A 26714-nucleotide genomic window follows, 5' to 3' on the forward strand; every position below is an offset into this window, starting at 1 on the left:
TTTTTAATCAATAGTTTTAATAAATCTGCCCAACCTCCATTTGTTGAGCCACATGTCAGCACCTAACTTTTTTGTCAGATGTCCCTCCCACGGTTCTTTTTCATTTTTCTAACTTCTTACCCTTGACTTCTCTCTTTTCTCCTTCTTTATATATCTACCTTTTTTTCATGTTTTTAGGATGTATCACGTACAAATAAAAATTTCAAAGTTTAATTTCCCGCTTAAAAACTTTCAGGCTCTCATTATTTTTTGAATTTTAAAATTTTAAAATTTGCTCATTTTTTCTCTCATCAAAATTTGCTATATTTTTTTGCTTCTCTAGATAGTTTGAATATATAGAGTGAGAACATCTTGTTTCTCTTGCAATTTCTTTCCATGATGACCAACGTCAATGCCATTTTTAGTCTCTCTACACTGCAATTTGACAAAAATTAATCGGTTAAGATGCTTCCTATCTTTCCTTCTACATTTTTCCCAATTTTTTTTTTTTTAAATTACCTTGATCAAACCATAGGTCTCACGGTCATCTAGATATAGACAAAGGGTGCACACGAGAAATGGGATCATAACTGTTCTTTTTCTTTTTGTCAATTTATTCTACTGTAAATTTCTTATTGACGGATTCTATGGTATGAAAGTAAATTTCTTTCTTGCCGTGCTAATTTTGGAGATTATTCATGGACCGTCAGATTTACTAATGAAAAAAAAATGAATGAATGGGATGCTTGTTGTCTACCAATAGTGGGAGTATTTACCAAAAATAAGGAATTTGGAAAAATATATCTCACTTGTGGCTCAACTTTCCCTTTTGTTGAAACCTACCTGACCTTGTATGTGTATGCAAGTCTGCAACTATGACTGACACAAGTAAGCACAACTTACAAGGAACCAAACACCACACTACTAATGTTAATCCACCAACAATTAATATAGTTTAACAATTAAGGACCATATATAAACAGATTACAAGCAAATTTTTTTGAAAATAATTACTACTGTCATAATAAAATGCGATTTATTTTATACAAAATTTAATTATAAAAACATAAACACTTTTCAAATAAATAAATTCAATGTAATTGAAGTTAATAAAGATTTTATGGATAAGAAAAAAATCAAAAAGTGTTAATATAATTAAACCAATCAACTTTAAGTTGCACACCGCTTATGCCATTTGTGAAAACTCGGTCACTTCTACGTGCACATTTCTTTCGTCAAATTTGTATAACTTTTTTTCAAAATATAAAATTGACAATAATTAATTGTTAATGTAAAATTTTAAAACTAATTTAACTTTTTAAAAACTTAATTAGTTTAATTAGTAGTATGAAAATTGTGAACAATTTGTATTATTTTTTAAAAAATTATTGAAATTTATCATCTCATTTTTTTTACTTAATTATTTTTTACCTAATTAACCAATATGTCTCAATAATATTCTTCAATCCTCCTAGGAGAGACAACAAATTTATCTTGTACCCTTCATACATTCTACTTTACACCAACATGAAGGTTATCCATAGTTAATGTCTTTTAACTAGTTATATCATTGATGAAAATATAGTAGTACAAATATATCATCAGATAGGGAGAGGAAAGAGAGAGAACCAACAACCACTCTGTTTAACCTGTCTCACCAACTCGCATCTAGAAGCAATTATAGGGTTTTCCTCTCTTCTTTTTGTGTGTGTCTTTTGTCCCCTCTCCTTTGGAGTTAAAAGCCTATAAAACTACACCCAAACTCCTTCTTGAGCTGGCTTCTTGATTTGTTGCTGTAAGCCAATCCTAATTCTTATTCTCCTATCCTTTTACATAACTCTAAAGTAAGAATCAATAAGGCAACAATGTCTTCCTACGACTCGAAGTCTAAATACTTTTCCCCAGAGAAAGTACATGGTATTAAGATAAAGTCAACAAAAGAATATCACAGTGTATCTAATCTTGGCACCCTTAAGCTGGAATTTGATATAGGTGATTGTACAAATGAGGTTCCTAAGTTGAACCGACAAAGTTTGAGGAACAATTAACTTCACTAACGAAAGAGGTTGAGAGTTTGAGCCAACAAAAAAAGAATCTAGAACCACAAGTTGAAAGCTAGGCACATGAATTTAAGCATCTAACCTTGAAGAACCTTGAGTTGTATGACCAAGTATCAGAACTTGAGTTGTTGTTGTTGAAAGAGGAAAAAGGTGTGGTATCAGATTGACAACACAACTAAATAACAACAAGAGCCAAGCAAACTTAGCAAAGTCCAATGTTGCAAATTTGATGGCAAAGATCAATAAGCTAGAACTAGAGACCAAATCCCTACAAGCATAACAAAATTAAATGGGAGAAAAAATAAATTGTGACAAAAATGAAGCATTAACCCAAAGAGAGGACATGATGGAGTAGCTCAATTGTAGAAACTTGTATGCCTCTTATGAACAAGTACTAATAACATAACATTATAAATGTGCATGATGAGCCTATTTCAACTTTTCTATACAATATTTGATTAAAGTCAAGGGCAATACCTGGAGTTTCTTCTAATTATGGGATGCACAATATTGGTAGCTTATCACATTGATATGCAATCTCAGTTTTCACTTTCATAGAAGAAAAATAAGTAGCCATCTACTCGCTGGATGCATCTATTTTGGATTCAGTACCCTGCAAATAAGTTTGTGCCCTATGGATTGTGTAAAAACAATTAGGTGGTACTGTTTTCATAAATTATTCACTTTTCTTTAATAGCTGGTTAAAAAAAATGTTTTAAAGTGGATATGGAAATACAAATGATGAGGTAAAGCAACGTAGCTTTTCTCTGACAAAGAATCATGTTCAATTCAAATGTTGAATATTGTACATGGATAACTTGACAACTATTTTTTAATGCATGCATGGATTTCAACAATTGGACTGATTGGACCTTTAACATCTAAACTCTTTAGGGGTTTTTCCTAATCCAGGTTCTTTTATGACGAAATCCACCTATTACAACAGTAGAAGACCTTACAAAAATATTCATTATTATGTGTATGTACTTACCTAAATAAACCCCAAGTTGACTCAAACTTAAAACCAAATTCAATAACAATTGGGTCAGGATTTTCTTCAAACACCATACATGTGTTTTCAATTTGCCAACTTTAAAATACATCTTTATAAACCTTACTTCATAGAGCTCATTGTATTGCATTCCAAACTTCATATCAACAGAATCAACTTGTCGATCGTGCTTGTCATGTGGAGGATTACCATTTTTCATTCAACAATTGAAGGTAAAAATATAATGTGATACTTGTTAATTGCTACTCATAAGTTAGTTTGACATTGAAAATTTGCAAGGAAATAGCAATGTGCCTCTAATTTATGGTTCTTTTTGTAGAAATTGTACATGTTTTCTTTATTGGGTGATTTCATAGAGTAGAAACTCCAATTTTGTGACCTAATGTTGAATCCAACTTAGTTTCAAGCCAAAGAAGAGATGGTTAAAGTTGCTGATGACACGTTTAGTGAGGCAGATTGACTAAGAGAAATGCATCCACTTAGCGAGGCATCTATCTCGCTTAGTAGATGGGAAATCCTAGAAGAGGATAAGTCAGAGATCTGTACGCCTAGCGCGCAGCCAGTCCGCCCAGCGAGGACGTTGTCTCTTCTCGCATTTAGCGAGCCCATGCTTGCTTAGCAGAATTTCACCTACTCTCGCTTAGTGAGACATGCTCGCTAAGCAAGCCTTCAAAAGCTGAAGAGTCCAAGAGCCTTTAAAACACTGAAGTTGGTAGACACAGGAGAGAGACGAGTTTTAAGCAGCAAAGGGAGCTTGTCGCTGTCAAAAATAGAGAGATTTAGGGTTGAGAAGCTGAAGAAGACATTCTCCACCATTTTCTTCCATTTTTCTCTTACCAAAAATAGTTTTCTTCTTGTTTTGTGAAGCTTTGCTTGTAATGGAAGGCTAAGCCTCTTTGTTGGGGAGTTACTACTGAACCTCTTGATGTAATACTCTTACTATCTGTTTAATGTTATTTCTCTGTGTTCATTGCTTCTATCTATGCTTATTTTACATGCTTATGGCTTGGTCACCCATTTGTATGTGTAGTTAGACTTTTTAGTATTGGAAAATGCTTTAAAACCTTAGAACTTGATAGAGCAAACTAGAAATCTATATGTCTAGGAATGGAGTGTAGTGATCTAGTCTATTTTACAATGTAGGCTTAGTGCAACTCTTTTAGAACAAGTTTGTTGAGGGATCAAGAACAAAGGCTAAAGAGAGTTGAGCTCATTCATGTGAGGAATCATGGTTTGAGTAATTTCTCGGTGCAAGAACACTAGAATAACGTTAAATAGAGAAAAACATGTTTTATACAACAAGAGAAATTCAGTAGGACATTCCCCAATGCTCTTAACTTGATAGTTGTCATTTTTTGTTATAGCTTTAAATATTCAGTTTTTGTTCAAATAGATTTTATAGTATAGAACTCAACATTATAGTGTTTACATACTGAATATGCATGGTCTAGGTGAATATGCATGGTCTAGGTGAAACAAATATTTCAATCTTTATAAGTGTTTACATACTGAATATGCATGGTCTAGGTGAAACAAATTCCCTGTGGATACGATACTCGATCTTACCGTTTTATATACTACTTGTGCGAATCAGTACACTTGCTGACCAACAAGAAAAGAACAATACCTGTATAAGGCAATTGATGATGCGCAAATGACCGAAAGAGAACCCGACAAAGGACCCGAGAATCAGGCAAACAGGACGCGATAGAGAACTCTTAAACGTCAATGTTAGAGGTCGCAACAATGACTTTGGCGCGATGAACTGGTGTCACTACGACAGAGGAAATACCATTAGCAATTAAGGTGAGGGAAACACAACCATGAAGATCAGGGGGTTAGGAGCCTAATCTTATTAGACAAAACCTACTATTAGAATCTCTAGTTTTTAGTACATCACAAAGCATGCTTCTTTTAAGTTTAGCACACAGTTGAAGATCCCGTGTGTGTGTAATTCATGGGTGAAGCATAATTTATTGTTTGGTATCATACACCAAATATTCCTTTCAATTAAAATTATATAATCACTTTATCAATTATGTGAGTCAACAACACAAAAAGAAAAGCCACAGGAACTTACAAGGTCCACACCAAGTTGTAGTCAAATAGAAGATGGCGTGCAACGAGTCATCTATTCAACAAAAATTAATCAGAAAACAAAAGTCAACTCTCTCCATTGATTTATTCACACATATATGAGAAAATCATAGAACAAAAGCACAATAAAGTACATTTAAAAACCTGTATCAGAGTCAAATGCTAGAAATCATAAAAAAAATACAAAGAACACAATATATAGTAAATTCTGTCAAGAGAAGGCAATTGTGAAAATTAAAAGCTAAATCAAAGAGAAACAAAAGTATACAAGGAATGAAAGGTTTTATCAATTGAATATTGAATGTACATTCATTATAAAAAGAGAGGAATGCTTGCATCTCTAAGAAAGTCTCTTAGGCCCGAAGCTTGATATAGAATAAAGCTATGTTTATGGCCACTCTTTGGTGTTCTGTTCATGGCTTTTTGAGGGGAATTGCTATCACTATTAAGTAGAAAAATTTGGCAAGACTTACTGCATTCTTAATTTGTTCTATCATTTTTGCATACAACTTTTTTCTATTTTGAGGAATTTCCCATCCTCCATTTATCTCTGAAAATAAATTACTTCCCTTTCCTATCAAATAACCGATCTTACCTAACTATTACATTAAACCCCCCACTTGATCAGGAAAAATAAAACACACTTATTTCCCCCTTAAAAGTGAACTCAATTTAATGAATCTTTTAGAAACAGACAAGGTAATAAATTAATAACGAATCACCATAAGAAAAATCAAATTCAGAATCATCAAAACAAGGAAAATCAACAGACAATGTCATAGACTCCACAATAATTCCCACTTAGTCCAAGCACCACTCATTAAACACTCACCACTAAATTCACTAAATCCCAAAAAAATAAGACCCTCAAACTCTCCCCAGTCCAAAATTAGAAACCCTACATGAACCCCTAATCACAAACACAAGCATGATCAAAGCCATTAAAATCCAAAAGTTCCACTCCACTCGCCTCATCGGACTCAAAATCCTTCCCTCCTATGATTCGAATCTTGCTAATCAAATCCCGCATGGTCTCTTGTAACACCACTCATAAACACTCAGATAACCAAAGTCGCAAACAAAACAGAGAGAAAAAAAACTTTTTTCTCCGGAGTCCAAAATTAGAAACCCTACATGAACCTTTAACCACAAAAACTCGCATGTTCAAAAGCATAAAATTCAAACTTTCCACTCCCTCGCCTCGTCATACTCAAAATCCTTCCCTCCCATGATCCAATTCTTGCTAATCAAACCCTGCATGGCGTGTCTCATAGCATCACTCATAAACACTCACATCACATGACCAAAGCCACAAATGAAACCCAAAAAAATAAAATAATAAAAAGAAAAAAAAAACCTCAAACTTTCTCCTGAGTCCAAAATTAGAAACCCTACAACATAAGGCTTTAAAAAACCTCAAACTTTCCTTAGAATTAACAAGGACAATGCCAAAAGAAGCTGCAAAATGATTCAACATTCGACTTTTAGTTATTACTACATATAAAAAATAAACGACACAGAATGTAAGAGAGAGAGACGGACCTATGGCGGAGGAGATGGAGCGGGAGTGTTGAAAGGAGGGGAGGAGGGAGAGCTAAGAGGAAGCAGTGGCGGTGGTGGTGAAGAGAGAGGATTTGGATGGGAGTGAGGGAAGAAGGCAATGTGGTATCTGTGAAGGGCACAAATGGGGGAGGAGAGGGAGAAGAATGCGAAAAAACCTAGTGACTTAAACAACTAAGGTTGTCGTGATATGTTTTGGGAAATTTTAGTTTCCCATGGATTCCCATTCTATCGATATAATTTGTCGAAAATGTCAACTTTCCGATGGAATAATTGACCGTGAGTAACATTAGTCCGTTTATCAGTAATTTTCAATGGAAACTTTTCCTTCACTAAATTACGTGGAAAATTCAAAATTTCCGACAGAATATTTTTCGTGGGAAAAATTCCGTCAGAAATAAACATTTTTCTTGTAGTGTTCAATCAGGTTTACTCCTAGTTATTAACCCTCTTCATATGCTACGCATCTAAGGGATTGTGTATCCTTTGGTCAATTTTACTCCTAGTTACTAATTCTACAAAAAAAAAATAACTTTAGTGACAAATCAATTTATATGTAAATTTTAAAAAAATTGTCACTAAAGTTTTACTCATGCTCATATTAGTGACAAATATTGCATATTTGTCATTAGTTTTACTCCTAGTTATTAAGCTTATTCATATGCTACACATTTAAGGCTCAGAGGTTGTATATTCTTTGGTGAGTTTTACTCCTAGTTACTAATTCTACAAAAAAAATAACTTTAGTGACAAATCAATTTATATGTATGTTTTAAAAAATTGTCACTAAAGTTTTACTAATGCTCATACTAGTGACGAATATTGCATATTCGTCACTAAATTAAGTCACTAATAAATTATTTTCTTGTAAGTCTCTTCATGCTATGCACCTAATGGTTATATAAAGCATACAAGACTTATGAGTAGGAATAGATAACACTTGATGCTCTAAGTAGACCACTTCTAACCCTACACTATGAAAATCTTATTTCAGACCATATCGTAATAATTTATAGTTTTTATTGTAAAGTAATTAAAGATGTTTTGCTTTAAAAAATTAAAACAAGATGATAGGATCAAATCTGAGCCATGTTCAAAGTTGCAAAGATAACTGTTTGGTAAAATTCACTTATAAGTTAGGTAAAGGCTTATAAACTATAAGCTAGGAGCTAAAAAGCTAGAAGTTAGTTGAAAACTTATAAGTTAGCTCATTTTAATTGAAAGTGTTTGGTAAGACTAATTATAAGTTAACTGATAAAAGTTAAATGATGTAAAATGACATATTTAATATTTATAATATTTAAATTTTGTTTCTAATAACTTATGTCTTAAAAAAGTAGGATAATAGCTTTAAAAATTTTGTATTATAAAACAACATGGTAGAATTAAAATTTTCATCTTTTTTGGAAAAGTAAAATTAAATTAAATAAAATTTATTAGAATTATATTGTTTATAATCATTTTAAACATTTAAATACTTTAATAATATTACTGTTTTTAAAAAAATAAAAAATGTTTTTTGTTTATAATTTTTTTTAAACATTCATTTTTTTTATTTGGACAAGAACTTAGATGTATACAGCTCTCACTTGCATGACTATCAAACATGATACACATAATATCTTTTAACTATGATTGGAAAAATTTAATCTCTTTTTGTTGGGGTTTCGCTCCTATACAATGGAGTACATATAATTTTGATTTTTTTTTATCAACTTTAGTTAATTTAGTAACCAAATATTTTAACTATATATCAAAATAAACAATGCAATAATTCATTAAAATAAATAGTTTGACATTAAAAAGTAAAATTTCAAGTTGCATAATAACAAAGAAAATAAATATGTTATCTAGTGTCTTTTTGCGTGTAAGAACATAAAGTTAGATAGGAAATTTTTCTAGACAACCAAAAAAGATAAGAAATTTTTTAAATACAATAAAAAGGTAAAATGGAATTCTAATTAAAATAATAAAGACAAAATTGAGAAGTAAAAAAACTAACTTATAAGTTGACACATTTTCCATAAGATACTTCAAATAGCTTATCAAAATAAACTACTTGAAGTAGCTTATTAAAAAAATAAACTCAAAGAATTTTACCAAACATAGCCCATGACCACGTCTAAAAGGACACGAATTTTTTTAAAAAAAGTTATATGATCATGTAATATTTTCTTCTATTATTATTTTATGTTAGTTTTATAACTAAATTCAAATTATTATTTTATTTTATTTTATTTTTCAAACTAAGATCTGATATTTGATTAAAAAGTATTAACATGTTTATTGTTAGTTTTTCTTTTTTGATGTATTACCCTCGTAAGTTCATACACGATGAACTTTCAATTCACACTGAAATATCAAGGGATAATAGAATTACCATATTTTTTAAGAAAAAAACCACAAAAAACTTAAATTATAAAGAAAATAAAACTAAATGTTGAGCTTTAAAACTAAATGGTATTTTATCAATGATAGGCAATAGCAACCGAACTAAAGCATTTTCTTTGGGAGGTAAAATATTAAATTAAATTATAAATATATAACTAATATTTAAAATATAAATAAATTAAAGTTATAAAAAAATGCAACGGATTACTTGCAAACTTACCTAAAATCTGATAGAAACCAATTAAGATGGAAATTAGTTTAATTAAAAAATATAAATGAATGATCTCTTTTTTCAACGAACTTTGAATAAATAATCTCTTCCCTTAATTTTGTGTAGAGACCACTCATGTGTATATCTCTTTCAGTAAACAATTATAATCATCCAGCAATAGGGATAAAAATAGAAGCCTATATGAGGTTTAGGCTAGGCCTAATTTTTTTCAAAAAATAAATCAAGTCAAATTTTTTATTAAAGTCTATTTAATTAAGAAGGATAGTCCTATACTATTAAAAAAAACCTTTTCAGCCTAACGAGGTGGTCTATTTAAAAGACATTAATATGATTGTTGTTGTTTTCAAGTTAAAGCTTATAATTAATTTTATTTAAAGACTTATGAATAAGAATATAATCAAATATCCACACTGAGAGTTATTTAAGACTCGTATAATTAAATAGTCATAACGACAAAATTATAATTTTATGAATTATGAACGAAAAATCTAACATATATAAACTAAAAAACTGAATAATTAAATAAAGCAAAATATAATAAAAAGCTGAATAAATTTACTTAATTAAATTTATATTATATTTTTTTAAAATGTCACTAAATTTAATTGTATCAATTAATTTTTTTACTAAATTATAAAATATTGTAATATAAAAAACCTCATATACAACTAATTGGCTTTACAATATCATCCATAATATATAGATATAGGATTCCATAATTTGATGTAAATAAAGCAAGTTTTTCTGTGAGGAGCGCATCCCTATCTTCTCCAAGTCCTTATGCGCACAACATTTTTATGTCTAACACGACCAATATACTTCCGTCTTGAATTCTTTCTCTGTTGGTTCCCCGTAAATTCAATACATTATGCAATTATAAACCAAATACAAAGGTCATCGTTCCGGCAAGAAAGTTTGTGGCGCCGAACAACTGAACACAATCCCGGCGGAAGAAGGATCCAAGAAAGTTGCCAACTAAAACCACCGAAAGGACTGCAAACTTAAGGGGATAACGGATGCCATGAAATGGATGATGACACGTTAATGCATGGTCGATTGTTATCTTAACCCTGTTTAACATAATGTTATTTATTATTTATTTCACCACTTTGATTATTTGGTCGTTGAAATTTCAATAGTATTCTATTTGTTTCACCCAGTTGGCCTCTTCTTTGAATGACTACAAAGTTATTTTTTTTCTTGGCATTACAATGTTATTATCTTTACTTAATGTTAATTGTGTCTGGTTTATTGTCTGATTTAGGTGTTGCTGCTGCTATCACTGTATGTGTGTGCTTTTCCATATTTGTCTAGCTTGGAAGAAGAATGTTGACCAAGATGATGAAAGGGGCAATACGAGATGGTGAAGGACCAATTAATGGTGTATGGAAAATTAAGATTTGTCTACTATCCCTGTTAGATGAAAAATCAGTGGCATTTATTTATTAGTGTTGATGGGAAATTTTTGCTCACATTCTAATACCAACAGCTACCGCCATTACATTATTAAGTTTTCATTAGTGTTTGAGTTCAAATCGTACAGTGTAACTATAGTCATGGATAGTGATTAAGAGTCCTCAATAGTTCTTGAATTATCTGAATTATGTTCTCTACAACATATATTGAGTTACTCATTATCAATCTAAGAACTAGAGTTACGAGATTGTCATAGTCTTGGGATTTCTCACACATCTTTACATAATAAGGTTATCTTCCTAATCTTATTGACAACGAAAATTGAAATTTATTGCACTGTGATATTTTGTGTTTGTCTACTTTCCTTTTCACTTTTGAAACACTAATAAGTCATGAATCAATTGATTCATTAGTTGCAATCGGAACTTAATTTTGTTGAAGATGGTGTATGCACGTCAATGGAATTTTCAGTCCCAGGAATTAGTTGGAGGCTCTAAATTCAATTTTTACATTAGCGTATCTGTGTGTTTCTATCCAAAATTGCTTCATAGAATTTCTGGGCTCGATACCTCAATTATAATTCACATTTCCATTCCTCTTATATCCCTTTTTTCATTTTTTCTTTCTTTTTATTTTTACCTCTTTTTTTAATATATATAAAATCTCTCATAGTTTCAGATGTTTGAGTGTTTTTTATAGCATAAGGTGGGCTACAGGAACTGCAAAATTATGCAAAAAAAATAAAATAGAATAAGTTATTTGTTTACTGTTTTATTCTTGATTTCTTTACATATACATGCATTCATAGATGGATTAGTGACTTTTATATTACTCACCATCATAAAGAATCATAATTTTCTACTAAATATTCGACTAACCATTGATCACATTATTACCACATTATATTCGACTAACCATTCATAAAGAATCATAAAATCTCCTTATTGAAAGGAATATATTAAAAAAGGATCAAAAAAATGGATTTGTGAGTATCTTGAAGAAAGGTGCACAATAAGGAGATTTTCACGTCCTTTTTTCTTTATATAATGATATTTTCACGTTCTTTGAACTATTTACCATTTTGCTTTCTGCTTGTGTCACAAACTTGTGTATTTTGTTTTATGTTTATTAATAAAATTTTATACTTTTGCCTATAAAACAATGGTCTTTAATTTATGCTTGTTACAAATTTATTTTTATTTATAAATTTTGTATTTATTAATCATTTTTTAAGATATACTGAGACGGTTTTCAAAATATTTGTCAGACGTTCTCTCTCTCCATCCAGACGCAGGTTTGCAGTTGCAGCACAAGCTAGCAGTGTTGAAAATCGGAATCGAAAGCAATGGAGAAAGGAATTCAAAACTGGAGCGAATCGGTGGAAGACCTTGTAGACGCCGGCGACGTGGAATCCGCAATCTCACTCCTCGAATCCGTCGCCGAAACCCTAAACCCTTCCGATTCGGCCTCTGCTCTCTCCGACTTGGCCAACCTTTACTCCTCCAGAGGCTTCTCTCTCAAAGCCGATCACCTTCTCTCTCGCGCTTCTCTCCTCAAACAGCTTCACCATTCCAATACCCCGTACCCCTCTCTCCCTCTCTCTTTCTTTCTTTCTAAGTTTTTTTTTTTTTTATGTTCGAGTCATGAATTCGTGATTTTCAATTCCTTTCAGTGCCGAACGAGTTCCGAAAGAGTCCAAGGAGGACGGAGTCGTTAAATCAACCACTGTTGCTTCGCGTCGTGCTGCTGAAGGAAGCGTTGAAAAGCGTGGGGAGTTTCCTGCTCAGACCTCCGCCGCCGGTGGTTCTTCCGATGAAGGTACCAAACACGAGGCGTTTTTGTTATTGTTGGAGATTCCACATTCATCTGGTTACTCTCACTCCACAAGCTAGCTATTGTGATTGAGATTTAAATTCTAAGATAATATTCTCCTTATAGTTAATGTTGGGCCTATTAGGTCGGTTAGAGATCTCATATTAATTAATTAGTGATAAGACTAAAATAATATATATGAGTGGTGGGACATAATATAAAATAGTTTTTGTTATTGAATTAGACTCAAGTCTAAGTTCTAAGAGTATCTCGGGAACAGAATTGGTGTGTATTTCCTCATGTTTCAAATATAAGAAGGAAAAAAAAACATCTAAGTTAGTTCAAAATATAATTAAAACTTATTTAATTACACCTTATTTAATAAAACTATTCTTCATTTAATGGATATTGTAATTCCATTGCTTTGATTGAAAGACGTCTTCTGAGTAATTGTATTCATTATATCAATGGCCTTAGTTATTGTACTCGTGCAATGTGAATGATATTGTGAATTTTTATTACAGATTGGGAAGCAATAGCCGATCTTGAACCTGATGAGTTACTGCCCACGGTTTCCTGGGATTGTTCATCTGGAATATCGAATCTTAAATTGGAGAATGCCAAAAGTGGAACCCCAAAAAGACGCGGAAGAGGAACATTCTCTTATGAGAAAAAGGAGCTTTATAGTGACCAGTTACTTGATAGGTCGGTCGTTGATGTTGAGCGGGAAGAGACTCCCCGTAGTTCAGAAGATAATACAGATGTACAAATATGTAAGTGATGCCTCATGGCATTTCGATTTTTCAGTTAAAAACTAGTTACGAGTATGTTTTGTGCACTCATTTATATTTGTGCCACAGGAGGTATTTTGCATATGTAACGGTTTGTAGATTGCTAGTTGGTTATGATTGCTTGTATGCCTCAACAGCTAATGATTTTCATTTTCCAGTGTTTATATGCACATCAAGATGTAATCTATTCTTTCTGCTAGGTTTTGTCTGTACAAGATATTGTATTGAAACACATGGGTTATAATTATTGTTTGTTCAATTCAGCAAAATATGGGACCGGTCATGTTCTTGTTCTGGCTGACTTTTCACCAAGTACTAGGACGACAGAGCTAGAGAAGCTTTTTGAGAACTTCCAAGATCGTGGATTTGTGATTCGTTGGGTCAATGATACAGTTGCTCTTGCAGTATTCCGAACACCTGCAGTTGGTAATTACGAAGTTACCTGACTTTTATTATTGTTTTTCTTATGAAATATTATCATAAGTTTTGCATACGTTGAAGTGTATTTGTGATGCATTATGATGGGGAACTCAGGTTGCATGCTGCTAAAGTTGTGATACATGTATCCTTATTAAAATTAAAATGTAAACTAGTACTTTAAATCTTTTATCTGGATCTTTCAATTCAGCTCTCTCTTAAACATCATCAACCTCTAATTTAAAGGTTGTTGTGTAAACATCTTTGTAACTGGTTTGGTACCTGGTATTTACATCTATCTGACTGGCATGGGAATCATTCAAAAGAAAGGCATTTTGAACTTTCTCCTGTCTTCACGTATTGGAAAACAGAGGATGGGTGTGGGGGCATATATCAGATGATATGTGTGCAAAGTATGGCATGGGTAGATGACTTTGTTTACAATTGTCTTTAATTAAAATGATGCTCCCTTGAACAACTTCTTTCTCGTTGATCAATTGATCTACGCCAACATATAGAAGCTACGCATGACATATTGTTATGACCTTTTCCCTGTCTTGTTGGGGGGAGCTGGTTGAATTTTCTTTAAGCTAATGATTTTCAACCTTATTTTTCATAAAGAAATACAAGTCCTTGTTTTTTACTATTAATTCCGCATCAATTTGGGTACTGGGTAGATTCTTTTCATGTCCATCCAGTCTTTAATTTGATCGTTAGATCATTCAATAATACCATTAATTTATAATGCAGCACTAGAGGCTCTAAACAGTGTTCGTTGTTCATTCACCACGAGGATACTTGATGAAGATGATACACTTCTTAGTTCGATTAAAGCAAGAGGTACTTAACTGTTTTTTCTTTTTGCTACAGAAGGGTAATATAAGGTTGCTTAATTTACAGTAAAATACTCTGTTGCGTTTACTCTTGAAATTGAAGTGCTGGGTACCTGAGGATAGTCATGTTAAAAAGCTATGCTCGATCTTTAAATTATCAGTCAGCTTTGTTCCATTAAGCTATTAGAAAATCATAATATTAGTGTGCTTCGTGTATATTGTGTGGTTTCTTCTTTATGGAAGTTTTATTTTTGGGTAATAAACAGGGCTAAAGCCCTAGGAAGAAACTACAAAGGATTTATGGAAGTATTTTGGATAGGGATTTTCATCAGATTAGATTGATATGATGAACCAAACAATTCAAATCAAACCAATTAAATTGATTCAGATTGGCTTAATTAATTAGTTATTTTCTCTTTGAATTCAAAGTAAACCAACCAATTTTAATTAGGTGGGTTCTCGGATTTATCATTTTTAAACCCGATAACTTGGATCGACTATTCTTTAACATTTTAGATTTTAGTGCTTATTAAAAGAGTTAAAGTGTAGTTGTATATTCATTTTAGTATTTAGGTGAGATATCAATATTTAGGGATATTATTGGGGGGGGGGGGGGGAATTGATGCTTTCTTAGTTTTTTCAAAAGGATAAATATTTGAGACAAATTAATATATAATACCCAAAGAACCATATAATATGAGTAGGAGGGAGTATTGCACAATCACTTCCAACGAATATATATATATATATATAATTGTTTATTTAATAGGTTGCTTCAATAGTAACGTAAAACATTACGGGACTTATTTGGATAAGCTTTTCTAAAAATATTTCTAGGAGAAAAAACTGACATGAGTTTTTTCATAAGCTAAAATAAACTCTCCATTAACTAATTTATAGACTTCCTCTCATCTTTTAGAAAATTTATATGAGAGAATTTTTACAAATTAGTTAATGATTAATAAATGGAGAACTTATTTAACTTACAGAGAATTTTATTTTTTTCTTCTCATTCTAAAGAAATTTATCCAGAGGCCTACATCATCTATGGATCAGATGCAAATTCCATGTTTATTGCACTTGTCAATCAATTAATGGTACATGGTTTTCCTGTTTTATTGTTCATTCAGACTTGGAACCACCACGGCTACGACCGAAAACTTCAGCCCAAGCAGCACAGAGGTTGATTGCTCATGGCATGGGGTTAAAATTGTCATCTACGGGCGTTGGGTCCCGAGAATATAGAAAGCAAGAAGATGCTAGGAGGGAACGTATCGTTACCAGGCAAAAATTGAGAGATGAGGCTTGGGGAGACCATTAATATCCTGTTATAGTACTAACTTGTAACCCCATTTTCCAAAGCCCCAGAAAAATAAATATATTGTATCTTTCATTATTTATAACTTATAACTTACTTAAGGGATTTATTATTCTCTCCTTTTTTCTAAGTTCATCTCCAACTTTCTAATAATTTTTTTTTATCAAAATACTCTTGACAGAAAAACTTTCTGTTGTGTATTTAAATGGAAATATATTTTCATTGTGTATCTAGATGAATACAAAACATAAATACTAATGTTCAGAGAAAAGTGAGTTTTTGAAGTTCTTCCATACAAATAGCTCAAGGCTCCATACTTGCTTAATTTAAAACATTTAACTTAAACTATTGAGATGATGTCTCATTGAGTATCTTAAGAACATAGGAATATACATCATTCATAGTCATAGTAAACCTAACTTAGCATAATTGTATTACATCTTTTATCTACATGTTAAATTTTGAGCTTATAACTTTCATGGGACGTTGCTCTTGTTCCTTTTGCACATGCATGCTTATCCAACATGGCAAAATACTAAGTAGGGAGTTGAAACCCAAGCACAATTGTGATTCCTGGTGTAAGTGCCGTAGTGCAATCTATGAGAATGGAGATCCCCTATGGGTCTCTTAATCAACTAATTCACAAAGCACAAAGGTAGAACAAATATCACAAGTTACAAGCATTAAAACCCCATGTCTAACCCCTCAATTATGCATTATAACACTAAGTCTCCCCGTATTGACCCTAGCCTAACAATTCATGTGAAAACACTATTGAACCATATATAAGTAGTTACATACAATTCACGGGGAAGGAAAACACGTTAGGGAACATACAAGAGCAAACTCAATTCTTAATTTTAACTTCATATCTTACTTTTCGAAGTAAGAATGAATTGCTTAATCCCAAGAGCAACATCCAAATCCAAATAGCCAAATATTATTTTCACAATATTTTTTCAAACTTTGAAATTCATCCCATTTAGCATTTAGATGTTTTTTGACTTGAACAGAAATATTCACAATATTCGTATAAACAAAAATTGCATAGAAAACAATAAATAAATTAACACAAAACATGTAGACAAATAATCCAAATGGAATATCCTTCACAAGATACCTAACATAATATTAATTTCAAAAATTCGGATAAAAAAATTAATTTTTAAATAAGACTTTCAATGCAATAATCAAATATTGATAACCAATTCTGTCAAACAATACTATTCCTTTGGATGGACTATTGCTTGCAAGAAAATAAAACTATGATTGTCAATTTATCACTACAAGCATCATACTTTTTTTTCTTTTTACTAAATTGTGTCTTTCTTTAGGTCACATATGTGCATAAATAACTTCACACAAATGCAATTTAATTAAATTAAGTTACACAACAATATACACTTTAGTAACATGATGCTCAATTAGGTGCTAGAACAAATTATATTATAGAAAAATCAATATATAATCCAAAAAGAGCTCAAGAATTCAAGAAACATGCTGTGATTTGAAAGTGTTGTGAAGTCTCTACAACAATCAATCATGTGCAAAGGGATGATTTATGGCCTCAATGAAAATGTCCTAATTTTTTTTAGACCATCGTCTTTCTTCTTGATAGAGAGAACAAAAATTGTTTTTTTTTATTATTATGGATAGAATGGATTTTCTAAGATTAAAATTTATGATATCATGCATATTATTCAAAATTTTTACCATTAGGTCAATCCTAATAAAACTTATGTTGTGTTTTGATATATTAGAAAGTATAACTAATTAAATTAATTTTTTTATAATTCTTTAATGTGACAATATTAAAACGTCCTCATTAAAACCCAGGTCATCCACTTCACCAAAAAAAACTCACATAATAAAATAACTTTAAGTTTGAACTTAATTTAATTCTAAAAACTGACATATAAAGAGAAAATTATTCTTACACATGATCCAATAACAATTGACCTGATAGGTCCAATAATAATCATTAAAATAAATTCTAATATCATTTTTTTATATCAACTCTAATATCATCTTAAAATTTAAATTTTGGTCTAACTCAAAATAACAAAACCATATAATTTAGTTTAACATCAATTTTAAATTTGGGCCTAAATCAAGTTTGACCGCTTGAAAGCTATGTCCATTAAGTTGAATAACTAATATAACTGTATTAAATATAATGCTCGCATTTAAAACGAGAGAAAAAAAAAAGTGAATTTCCTAATGAGTTGCCCTTTTCTTATCCCCTTTTTTTACCTTTCTAAGGCCTATTCTATGGGCCTTATCTTTCAACTATTAAAAAAATAAAATCAGATCATGGAACTTCCCCCTTCCCCGTCCCAGAAAAATAAATGCCCTCTTAATGTTTAATTTATCACGCAAAAAGGATCCAATAGGATATACCTTAACATATAATCTCAACAAGTAATCTTGTATGTAAATTTCTAGGATTTTAAAATTATCCGTTAGTTTCTATTTTTTAGACTCAACTGATGAGTTAAATTTTCCAATAAAGATTAATTATTGTAAAAATTGATAAACACTCTATATTAATAATATGATAATATAAAAATATAAAACATTTATTAATTAGTCCCTTTTTATACACAATGGCAATAAAAAATATAAAGTAAAAAGATGAGTAAAATGTATAACTTTTAATGAAATTAATAATTAACTAAAAAAATTACAATGTCAAACTAAAATGCTCTAGGTATATAATCTCAAAGACTAATTCAAAATTTTATTTTCATTTCAACATATGCTCCTAATATGTAAAGTTTCAATAGTTTATTGAATTATTTTATAGGCTAGACCCCCAAAATGACTACGATTATAAATCATTTTCCATTTCCTTTTCTATTTCCATCAACCATGATAGACGGAGCATGTCTTTATTGTGCTCATTTTATTCTGGCAACTTTATCACATTCTCTCCTTTTATTAAAAAAATTCTCTGAAAAATTCTCCTCAACATGGATTGACTTGATCGTTATTCGTTAATTAGTTGAAATGCCGTCTTCGACCAGCGTTTGTGACCCTTTTTTTTTAACTGACGGTGAACAAGGATTGCATAAGAGCCATCATCTGAAAATAATCACCAATCACTTTTTATTTTTATTTTTGTAAAATAGTTACACTGAGATTAAAACTTATGACTTAATACATATTATTCAAACATTCTACTACTACACCAATCCTAATAATTGTGCATCAATCATTTTTTTTTATAAACTTTATATAACCCTCAATTGAAAAGCATAAATTAATGTTTTTGGGTATTCAGATCCTAATAATTTTTTCCAACGAATGTTTTTTCATATACTTGAACTTGAAATTAAAAATTCCTAATCATGCGCTTAAGGATGAAGTTATTGTAAGTCTGTCACACATAATGCATCAATCACTTTTACTCTATGGAGATCAATTTTCTTTTGGTGCGCCTATGGAGGTATTTAATTAATTAGAATATTATATTTTTTTTCTCTTTACTTTATCCTTGCATGGTGACAGCATGTCTGACTCAGTAATAAAAAAAGTTGGACAAAACTCGAAGTCAACCAAGCCTTGCAAATGTGTCTATCAAGCCCCACACATGAAGCCCACCTGATTTGTACTCATATTTTGTGCTTATCCCAATTTCTAAAGTAGTCCTCTTCGGCTACTGCGTGTTACTTGGTTCTATCTCGTATGTATAATATAATCTTAATTCAAAGATGATTTTTCACACCCGTGTGAGATAGATAGGCTTCGAGAAGAGACATAGAAAGAATAAAAAGAGAGGAGAGAAAAAAAATGTAAGATATAGTAAGTAGTAAGATGAAGAAAAACTAAGTTATATATTCACCATGTAAACTATTTAGATTGTTATCTAATTATAATCAGTCATGTGATAAATTTATTAATTATTATGATAATTATTTTAAGAAACTATATTAATAATAAATTATGATTGAATAATAATATGAACCTAAATATATAATTATTAAACTCAAACAAAAAATGATTGTTAAAAGAATATAAGAAAAAGATGTGAGAAATCAAACTTGGATATTATTGAATATATGACCGATTAACCTTGCCACTTGGTTGATTTCGTTTCTCAAAACCGACTTTGCGGCCCTTGTTGTCGGACTCGGGTTGAATTCAAACTAAATCTCAAAAACCTCTCTTCTGTTCTATGGAACCTATAAAGTTTAAACTCACACTGAGCCAATTATGCTTCCAGCTGGGTCAAAAATATACACATAACGAAAGTAAAAAAGCAACAGAAACCTCTTATTCATAGTTTCATATTCTAGAAAGCAAAAACTAAGAAATTCATGCATGAAACATAAGTTTATTTGCATGAATACACCTTTTTTTTAAAGTTATTTGTTTTTGAGAAATTTTATTCTCACTAGGCTAAAATTATAAATGTTTACGAATTGTCAAGTAAATTACTTTAAAAATATTTAGATTGATAATATATTAAAATAAAATTCTCATAACAAATCTTTATATATATATATATATATATATATATATATATATATATATATATATATATATATATAAAAGAATACAAATATTGATTCCATTATCTATTCTTATTTAATTTCTTCTCTCTTTCCTTATTTTTTAAAATTCAAATTTCAATCCAAAATTTAACCTGACTCTTTCTTTGTCCATTTTCACGTTCATGTCACTTTTTCTTTTTTTTTTCATTCCTTCTTCTCCATCCACCTTCCTAAACGTAAATTACTTTTGTCTGATCTCCACCAAGTTTCTTCAACAGGAAGATTTTATCTATGCTCCTTCTCATTCGCTATCAGTGCATGTTACGATGAGTCGGAACATTGTTCAACATCAATGGAAAACATTGTACGTCGCAGACTTGGAGGTGCACGACAATGTCTTTCCTTGCATGTACTTGGAGTGGAATTACTCCTCCATATCTTTCTTCTTCTTTTTTCTTACTTGCTTACTATTTTGGATCCTTTTTTTGACTTCGTTTGTTCTTGAAATGTTTTTACCTTTTGTCCCAAATATTAGCGGTGAGGGAGTTTAGGGCTTCCATTTCGAACAATTAATGTGGGAAAGATGATCCTCAATGTCACAGATTACAAAACATTCACTATCAAATTTATTTTATATTCATCTCTTTATACGTTTCTTTCCCTCCACTCTCTTGATTCTCTTTTTTATTCTGTTATTTTGTCTACATTTTGCGACTCTCTAATGTCATTTTTTTTTTCCAGTTTCGGGGTGTTACAGAGGGCATTCTCTATGGTTCCCCTTTTGCAGAACTTGAGCTTTTAACAACCTATTTGGGAGCAACCATGCGGAAAAACAGAAATGGCTTTGGTTGCAAGAGATGTGAAGTGGTTTCTTACTTTATTTTAATTTTAATTTTGCTTAGTCCGAAACAATTTTTTTGTGATTTTTCAAAGATAGGGTGGTTCTAAGCCGGGAGAGAAAAGGTATGATTCTATTTTTCCAAGCAAAATAAAGGTACTTCTTGGATTAATTAGTTTAATATTCTTTAATACTTTAATTAGTATGGTTTAATATGCAGACATTTGTTCACAATAATTAATGTCGATTAATTGCATGCTCTTTCTTTTCTTTTCTTTTTTGTCTAAACCATCTGGCCAGTCCATCGGGAGAAACACATCTAGGAATCTTAGTTAATCTAAAATTCATAAATAAGTAAAATCTAATAAAAAATTATCTCCATCAAAAATTAAATCCAGATAATATCTAAATAATTCAACTTTAATTTTAATATATTAATCAATTATGTTTAATCAGTTTTTTTTTCTTCCCTTTGAATACTGAAGAAATGTTTTCGTTGTTATGCCATGCTTTCTGTTTTTAGGTCTCTCTTATTTGTAAAGAGTACAGTTTCTTTTCAGAGAATCATGGATTTGTTGAGGTATATATACACTTAATTGCCTCAAAACTTTTCGGGTGAAAAACCCAAAACATTTCCTGTAGTTTAGTATTGACTTGATATAATTACAAATTATCTAAAATGAATGTTAAACTGTCAAATTGTTACAATTACTTTTAATATGATTTTTAACTTTTTCACCATGTATATTAACTTTTGACATGCGCCATGATTGATTTTCAGGTAAGGGATCTGGTTGGATATCATGGACAATTTTTCTTGCCCTTTTTATGTTATTAAGATTAAATTTCATGTTTTTGGTTTGCATATATCGTTTTTTCATTGTATGGTGTTACTTCTTTAGAGAATATTTTCAAAAGAAAGACCACCATGAAAAGGCATGACCAATTTGTCACTTTATATGTGTAGACAAATTTTGAGGTTTGCATATATCATTTTTCATTGTATGGTGTTGCTTCTTTGGATGATATTTTCAAAAGAAAGACCAAGGAAAGGCGTGACCAAGATTTTATTCATTTATATATTCTATTTATACTGCATTAATTTATTTTTTATTCATTTAAATTTAATGTATATAACTTTTATATAAAAGATGTTTAAATTTTTTTATATCAAAATATCCTTCATTTTTTAAAATTTAAAAGTATAAAAAAATATATTTTTTAAACAAATATATATACTATTTATGTGACACTAATCCATATTTATATCTATTAATTGCATGGGTAGTCATACTTTTATCTTGTGAAGGCGGATAATCATATTAGGACAAATCTATTTGAGTGATTATTTTATTTTCTTTATAACTATTAATTTTTTTACGTCAAAAGACTCTTATATTTAAATTTAATGTATATAAATTTTATATATGTTTAAAATTTTTTTATATTAAAATATTCTTTTTTTTAATTTAAAAGTATAAAATTGAATTTTTTAAACTATTGTATATTCTATTTATATTGTGTTAATTCATATGTATATTTATGTATTAGACCAGTAATCATATTAAGATTAATCAATTTGGGTAGTTATTCTTTTTTATAATAATGGATTTCTAAAAGTCAAGTGAGTATTCTATTATATCCACATATGAAAAACATGTATCCTAAAGAATTTATTATCTAAAATTCATAAGTCTAATATATATATATATATATATATATATATATATATAAAAGTAGTAGTTGTAAGAATAACTAAAGACAAGTATATTCAAATACATTCCTTCAAATGACAAGTTGTATGTTCCAATACAAGGGTTACAACACATAAGAGATTGAAAGATTTTTATATGTAATGAAGATGAAAATATTTTAAATATGACTTTAGATGTAATTTATTGTGAAATCTTTCAAAATTTGAATCAAATACTTACTTTTTATTATATTTTTATCATCTATTTGTTATCTAATTTCTGATGAATTATGATCATATTATCTTTTTATTTGTGTTGTCTTCAATATTAATGATTTGGTTTCAAATTTAAAGGATAATGCAACATAAGACACAATCTAAATAAAAACTTATACAACATGATCGAGATTTGAGAGTTTGACATCTTTGCTATAAGACAGTTACTTAAACAAAGCTTTCAATTTTGTAACACAACAATGTGTACTTGATGACATATATTTTCTTTTGAAAGGATACTTTATCACATATTCTTACATATTATATCTTGTATTGATTATACATTACATTATTGTCATTATTTTTTTACTTCATTATTGTCATTATTATTTACCACATTTTTCATAGAAAATTGCAATAAAATAAATTGAATCCATTTTACTTAGTTTTACATTTGTTCATGATCAAATTCACTATTCTTAATCCATCTTTTATATATTTTCTTTGATCAACTGTTTTGGACATGCCACCAACAATTGAAGAATTAAGGACATGTTTCAAGATTTTTTTAGTCATTTATGAAACACAATACATATATTACAGAAAAGATCATCTTTGTATTAACTCATTTTTTTAATTTGTCAGATAATACGGTAATTATTTTCTTATGTTATCTTACTTTTTTATATTGATCCATTTTTGGGATTTTTTATTTATTACATTTACAACATATAATTCAAGAAAAATACACTTAAATACCAAAAAAATTGGAGTGTTCCTTACCTTAAATAACGAGAGATTTTTTTTACTCAACTCATAAAGCAAACAAAAAAGGAATCTGCCTCGAATCAAAACAATTTATCCTCTCCCAACAAAAGGATGCACACTTTAACTTAATCAAGGCTTTCTCTAATATTAAGGGCTCGTTAGTCGTTGTTTGGGTCTAGCTCAAACTTTAGCACAAGCACTAAGTAAGCTGGTGAAGGAAAGACCTTTCTTTTCTACGCTACGATCTTTCTTTCTTTCTTCTCTTATGAAATTTCTAGTTACAGGAATCTTAGGAGGAAACATTTTTGTTTATATTACCATTTTTATACACACCTTCACATTAAATATGTACATACAAATTGTTCTTCTCCTGCATCACATGGATAAAAAAACTAGTGACAAAAAAATGAGAAGTGAGGTCGTGTTTTAGTCCAAACCTCTCCAATATTTTGTAGTCTAGTTTTTATAGTTATTAAAAATAAAAATTAATTATTATAATAAATAAATAGTTCAAATTATAACAATAATTAAATAAGAAAATTAAAATTACACAATTTATTAAAAACTAATTTTTTTAAAATATCATATTTTTTAGGGAAAATATCATGTTTTATGATTCATATTGTTTACTAATTTCTTTATGATATTTAATTGGGTCATTTTGTCTGATTTTTATTAGTAGGTCAACCTACCAAGTTTTGAAGCATATTAATTGACTCACTTTGTTATTCTCCAAGAGCAATGCATTTCTAATTATTATTTTTTATTGTCCGGAATTTAATCATTACAAATCATAAAATTGTGTTATTAATCATACACTCTTTATTTAACAACTCTTCATTTGTAATTTTATAATTTTTAGTAAATTTTATATTTTTTAATATATCAACAAGTTAGATAGTATATTATTAACTCAATTATTTTTAAAATCACATCAGACTAAATCGACCAATCTAACTAGTCTGATTGAAACTCCTCTATAGTGATTGGTAAAAAACCCAGTTCTTTTCATAACCATTTATAACCAATCAAAAGCTAATCAAATTGGTAGAAAGTTGTAAAATTTTAGTGTAATAAACTAGTTTGAAATTTGAATGCCATATTTTTAAAATCATTTTTTTAATATTTTTAATTTTTAATTTAATCTGAAATATTTTAAAAATAAATAAAAAATATTTTAAAATTACACATAAATATAAAATTTTTTCAATTATTATTATATTTTATCATAAAAACATATAATTTATTTAAATATAATAATTAACGTTTTTTTATATGTTGATTTTTATATTCATATTAATTTATTATTAAAAATATTATATAATGTTAAAAATATTAATTTAATTACTACCAATTCAATATAATTTAACTAAGTTTCAACCAATAAACCATAAACAAATGCGCTTTCACCAAGTGAATAACCAATGGAATGTTAAATTACATTGATTAACACTCACAATTTTAGCGTGAATATAACTCCGCCACCATCCGAATTCAGAAATTTCCTACCTTTGATGGTTTGAAACACAATAACCCAAAGCAACAGTATTAGTAGAAGTCGACCTAATAGACTAAAACAGCTATTACTAACACGCCACGTGTCAATGCATGATGCACATTGCACACTTAAAAAAGTGATAATAGTGATAATGTGATAGACAGAATCTCGTGTCATCAAACGTAATTATTAATACATAAGTGCCACATCATTTCTTTAATTTAAATTATTTAAAAAATTCAATTCTCTTCTTCTCCTTCTCCCTTCACCTCCCCCCACCCCAACTTCAGCTGGGTGATTGTCTCCCTCTCTGACAAAGTCACTGGCAAAGGCTACCTCTACTCCCCGGGAATCACCGCCACAGAGGTCCAAGCTGTCAACACCGCCAACAAACTCTACCGCGGTGCCACCGCATATCTCAACATGGAGCTCAACGACTGCCACGGTGACCATAGCACCGTCTCTACTCTACTCCATGTTCTTCTTTACCTTTCTTCTTCTATTTGTCACCAAACCTACATGTGTGTGTTACAATTATGATGTTGTTGTTGTTTCTCACGAATACCATGTTCTATTGTTAGGCTCTAGTTTGTGTTTTGTAGTTGATAAATGATCCTACCTTGTGTGTGAAACCAAACTAGGTAGGGTCAAAAGGGTTGTGATTGGAATGAGGCACCCCTGCAACATCTCTGGGGCAATGCTATGGGGGCGCGGGGTTGAACGATGGTGGTGGTGTGGGGTTGGACGGCGGTAGTAGCGTGGGATTGTTTTTCATTGGAGAAGGGGAACTCACATTTTTTTTAATTGGATTTTTTTAAATAAATTCAATAATAAATAATGACACGACTTTCATTTGACTACATGTTAAGTGATTAAGCTTAATGACATGACATTTTTTTACCACATCATCACTTAATAGAATGAGACTAAAATCATATTTAAACCTTAAAGGTGCATAAGGACCAAAAGTGAATTTTAGATAATAACTTGAAAATGATCTATTTTTCAAGTATAAAAATCATATTTAAACCTTAAAGGTTTGAGTGAACAAGTTATTTATCTAAGTAATATTGAATTCGGTTTTTTAAATAAGATTTCGAATTTGAGCCTTGTGAACGGATAAGACGTAGTTGGAAGAAAAAAAAAACCCACTAAGAATAACCAATTAGATTCTCTAATAAAAATTAGTTATCAATAAAATTCCGTAGTAATAATCAGATAAAAAAAATTAAAGGTTTGAGTTTGACCGCCCAATGCAACATTGACAAACATAAAATTAGTAATCAG

The 26714-nt window shown here is 30.1% G+C and overlaps 1 protein-coding gene across 1 annotated transcript; it reads left to right on the forward strand.

The window, feature by feature from the left end:
* Positions 1 to 11969: 11969 nt before the first annotated feature.
* LOC114379089 (coiled-coil domain-containing protein R3HCC1L-like) lies at positions 11970 to 16147 on the forward strand. Its single transcript, XM_028337651.1, has 6 exons — positions 11970 to 12328; positions 12420 to 12565; positions 13084 to 13332; positions 13615 to 13776; positions 14518 to 14607; positions 15731 to 16147. Exons 1-6 carry the CDS (start codon positions 12093 to 12095, stop codon positions 15919 to 15921), a joined length of 1074 nt encoding a protein of 357 aa, XP_028193452.1. The 5' UTR covers positions 11970 to 12092; the 3' UTR covers positions 15922 to 16147.
* The last annotated feature ends 10567 nt before the right edge of the window (positions 16148 to 26714 follow it).

This window comes from Glycine soja, chromosome 12 (genome assembly GCF_004193775.1).
Source record: "Glycine soja cultivar W05 chromosome 12, ASM419377v2, whole genome shotgun sequence".
In the NCBI taxonomy this organism is placed as follows: Eukaryota; Viridiplantae; Streptophyta; class Magnoliopsida; order Fabales; family Fabaceae; genus Glycine; species Glycine soja.

Bases quoted from the DNA above. Each gene is read 5' to 3' on its own strand.
- LOC114379089 (XM_028337651.1), top strand. From the start codon at position 12,093: ATGGAGAAAGGAATTCAAAACTGGAGCGAATCGGTGGAAGACCTTGTA. The intron at 12,329-12,419 runs GTACCCCTCTCT...AATTCCTTTCAG, and splicing joins CTTCACCATTCCAATACCCC to TGCCGAACGAGTTCCGAAAG. The intron at 13,777-14,517 runs GTAATTACGAAG...TTTATAATGCAG, and splicing joins ATTCCGAACACCTGCAGTTG to CACTAGAGGCTCTAAACAGT.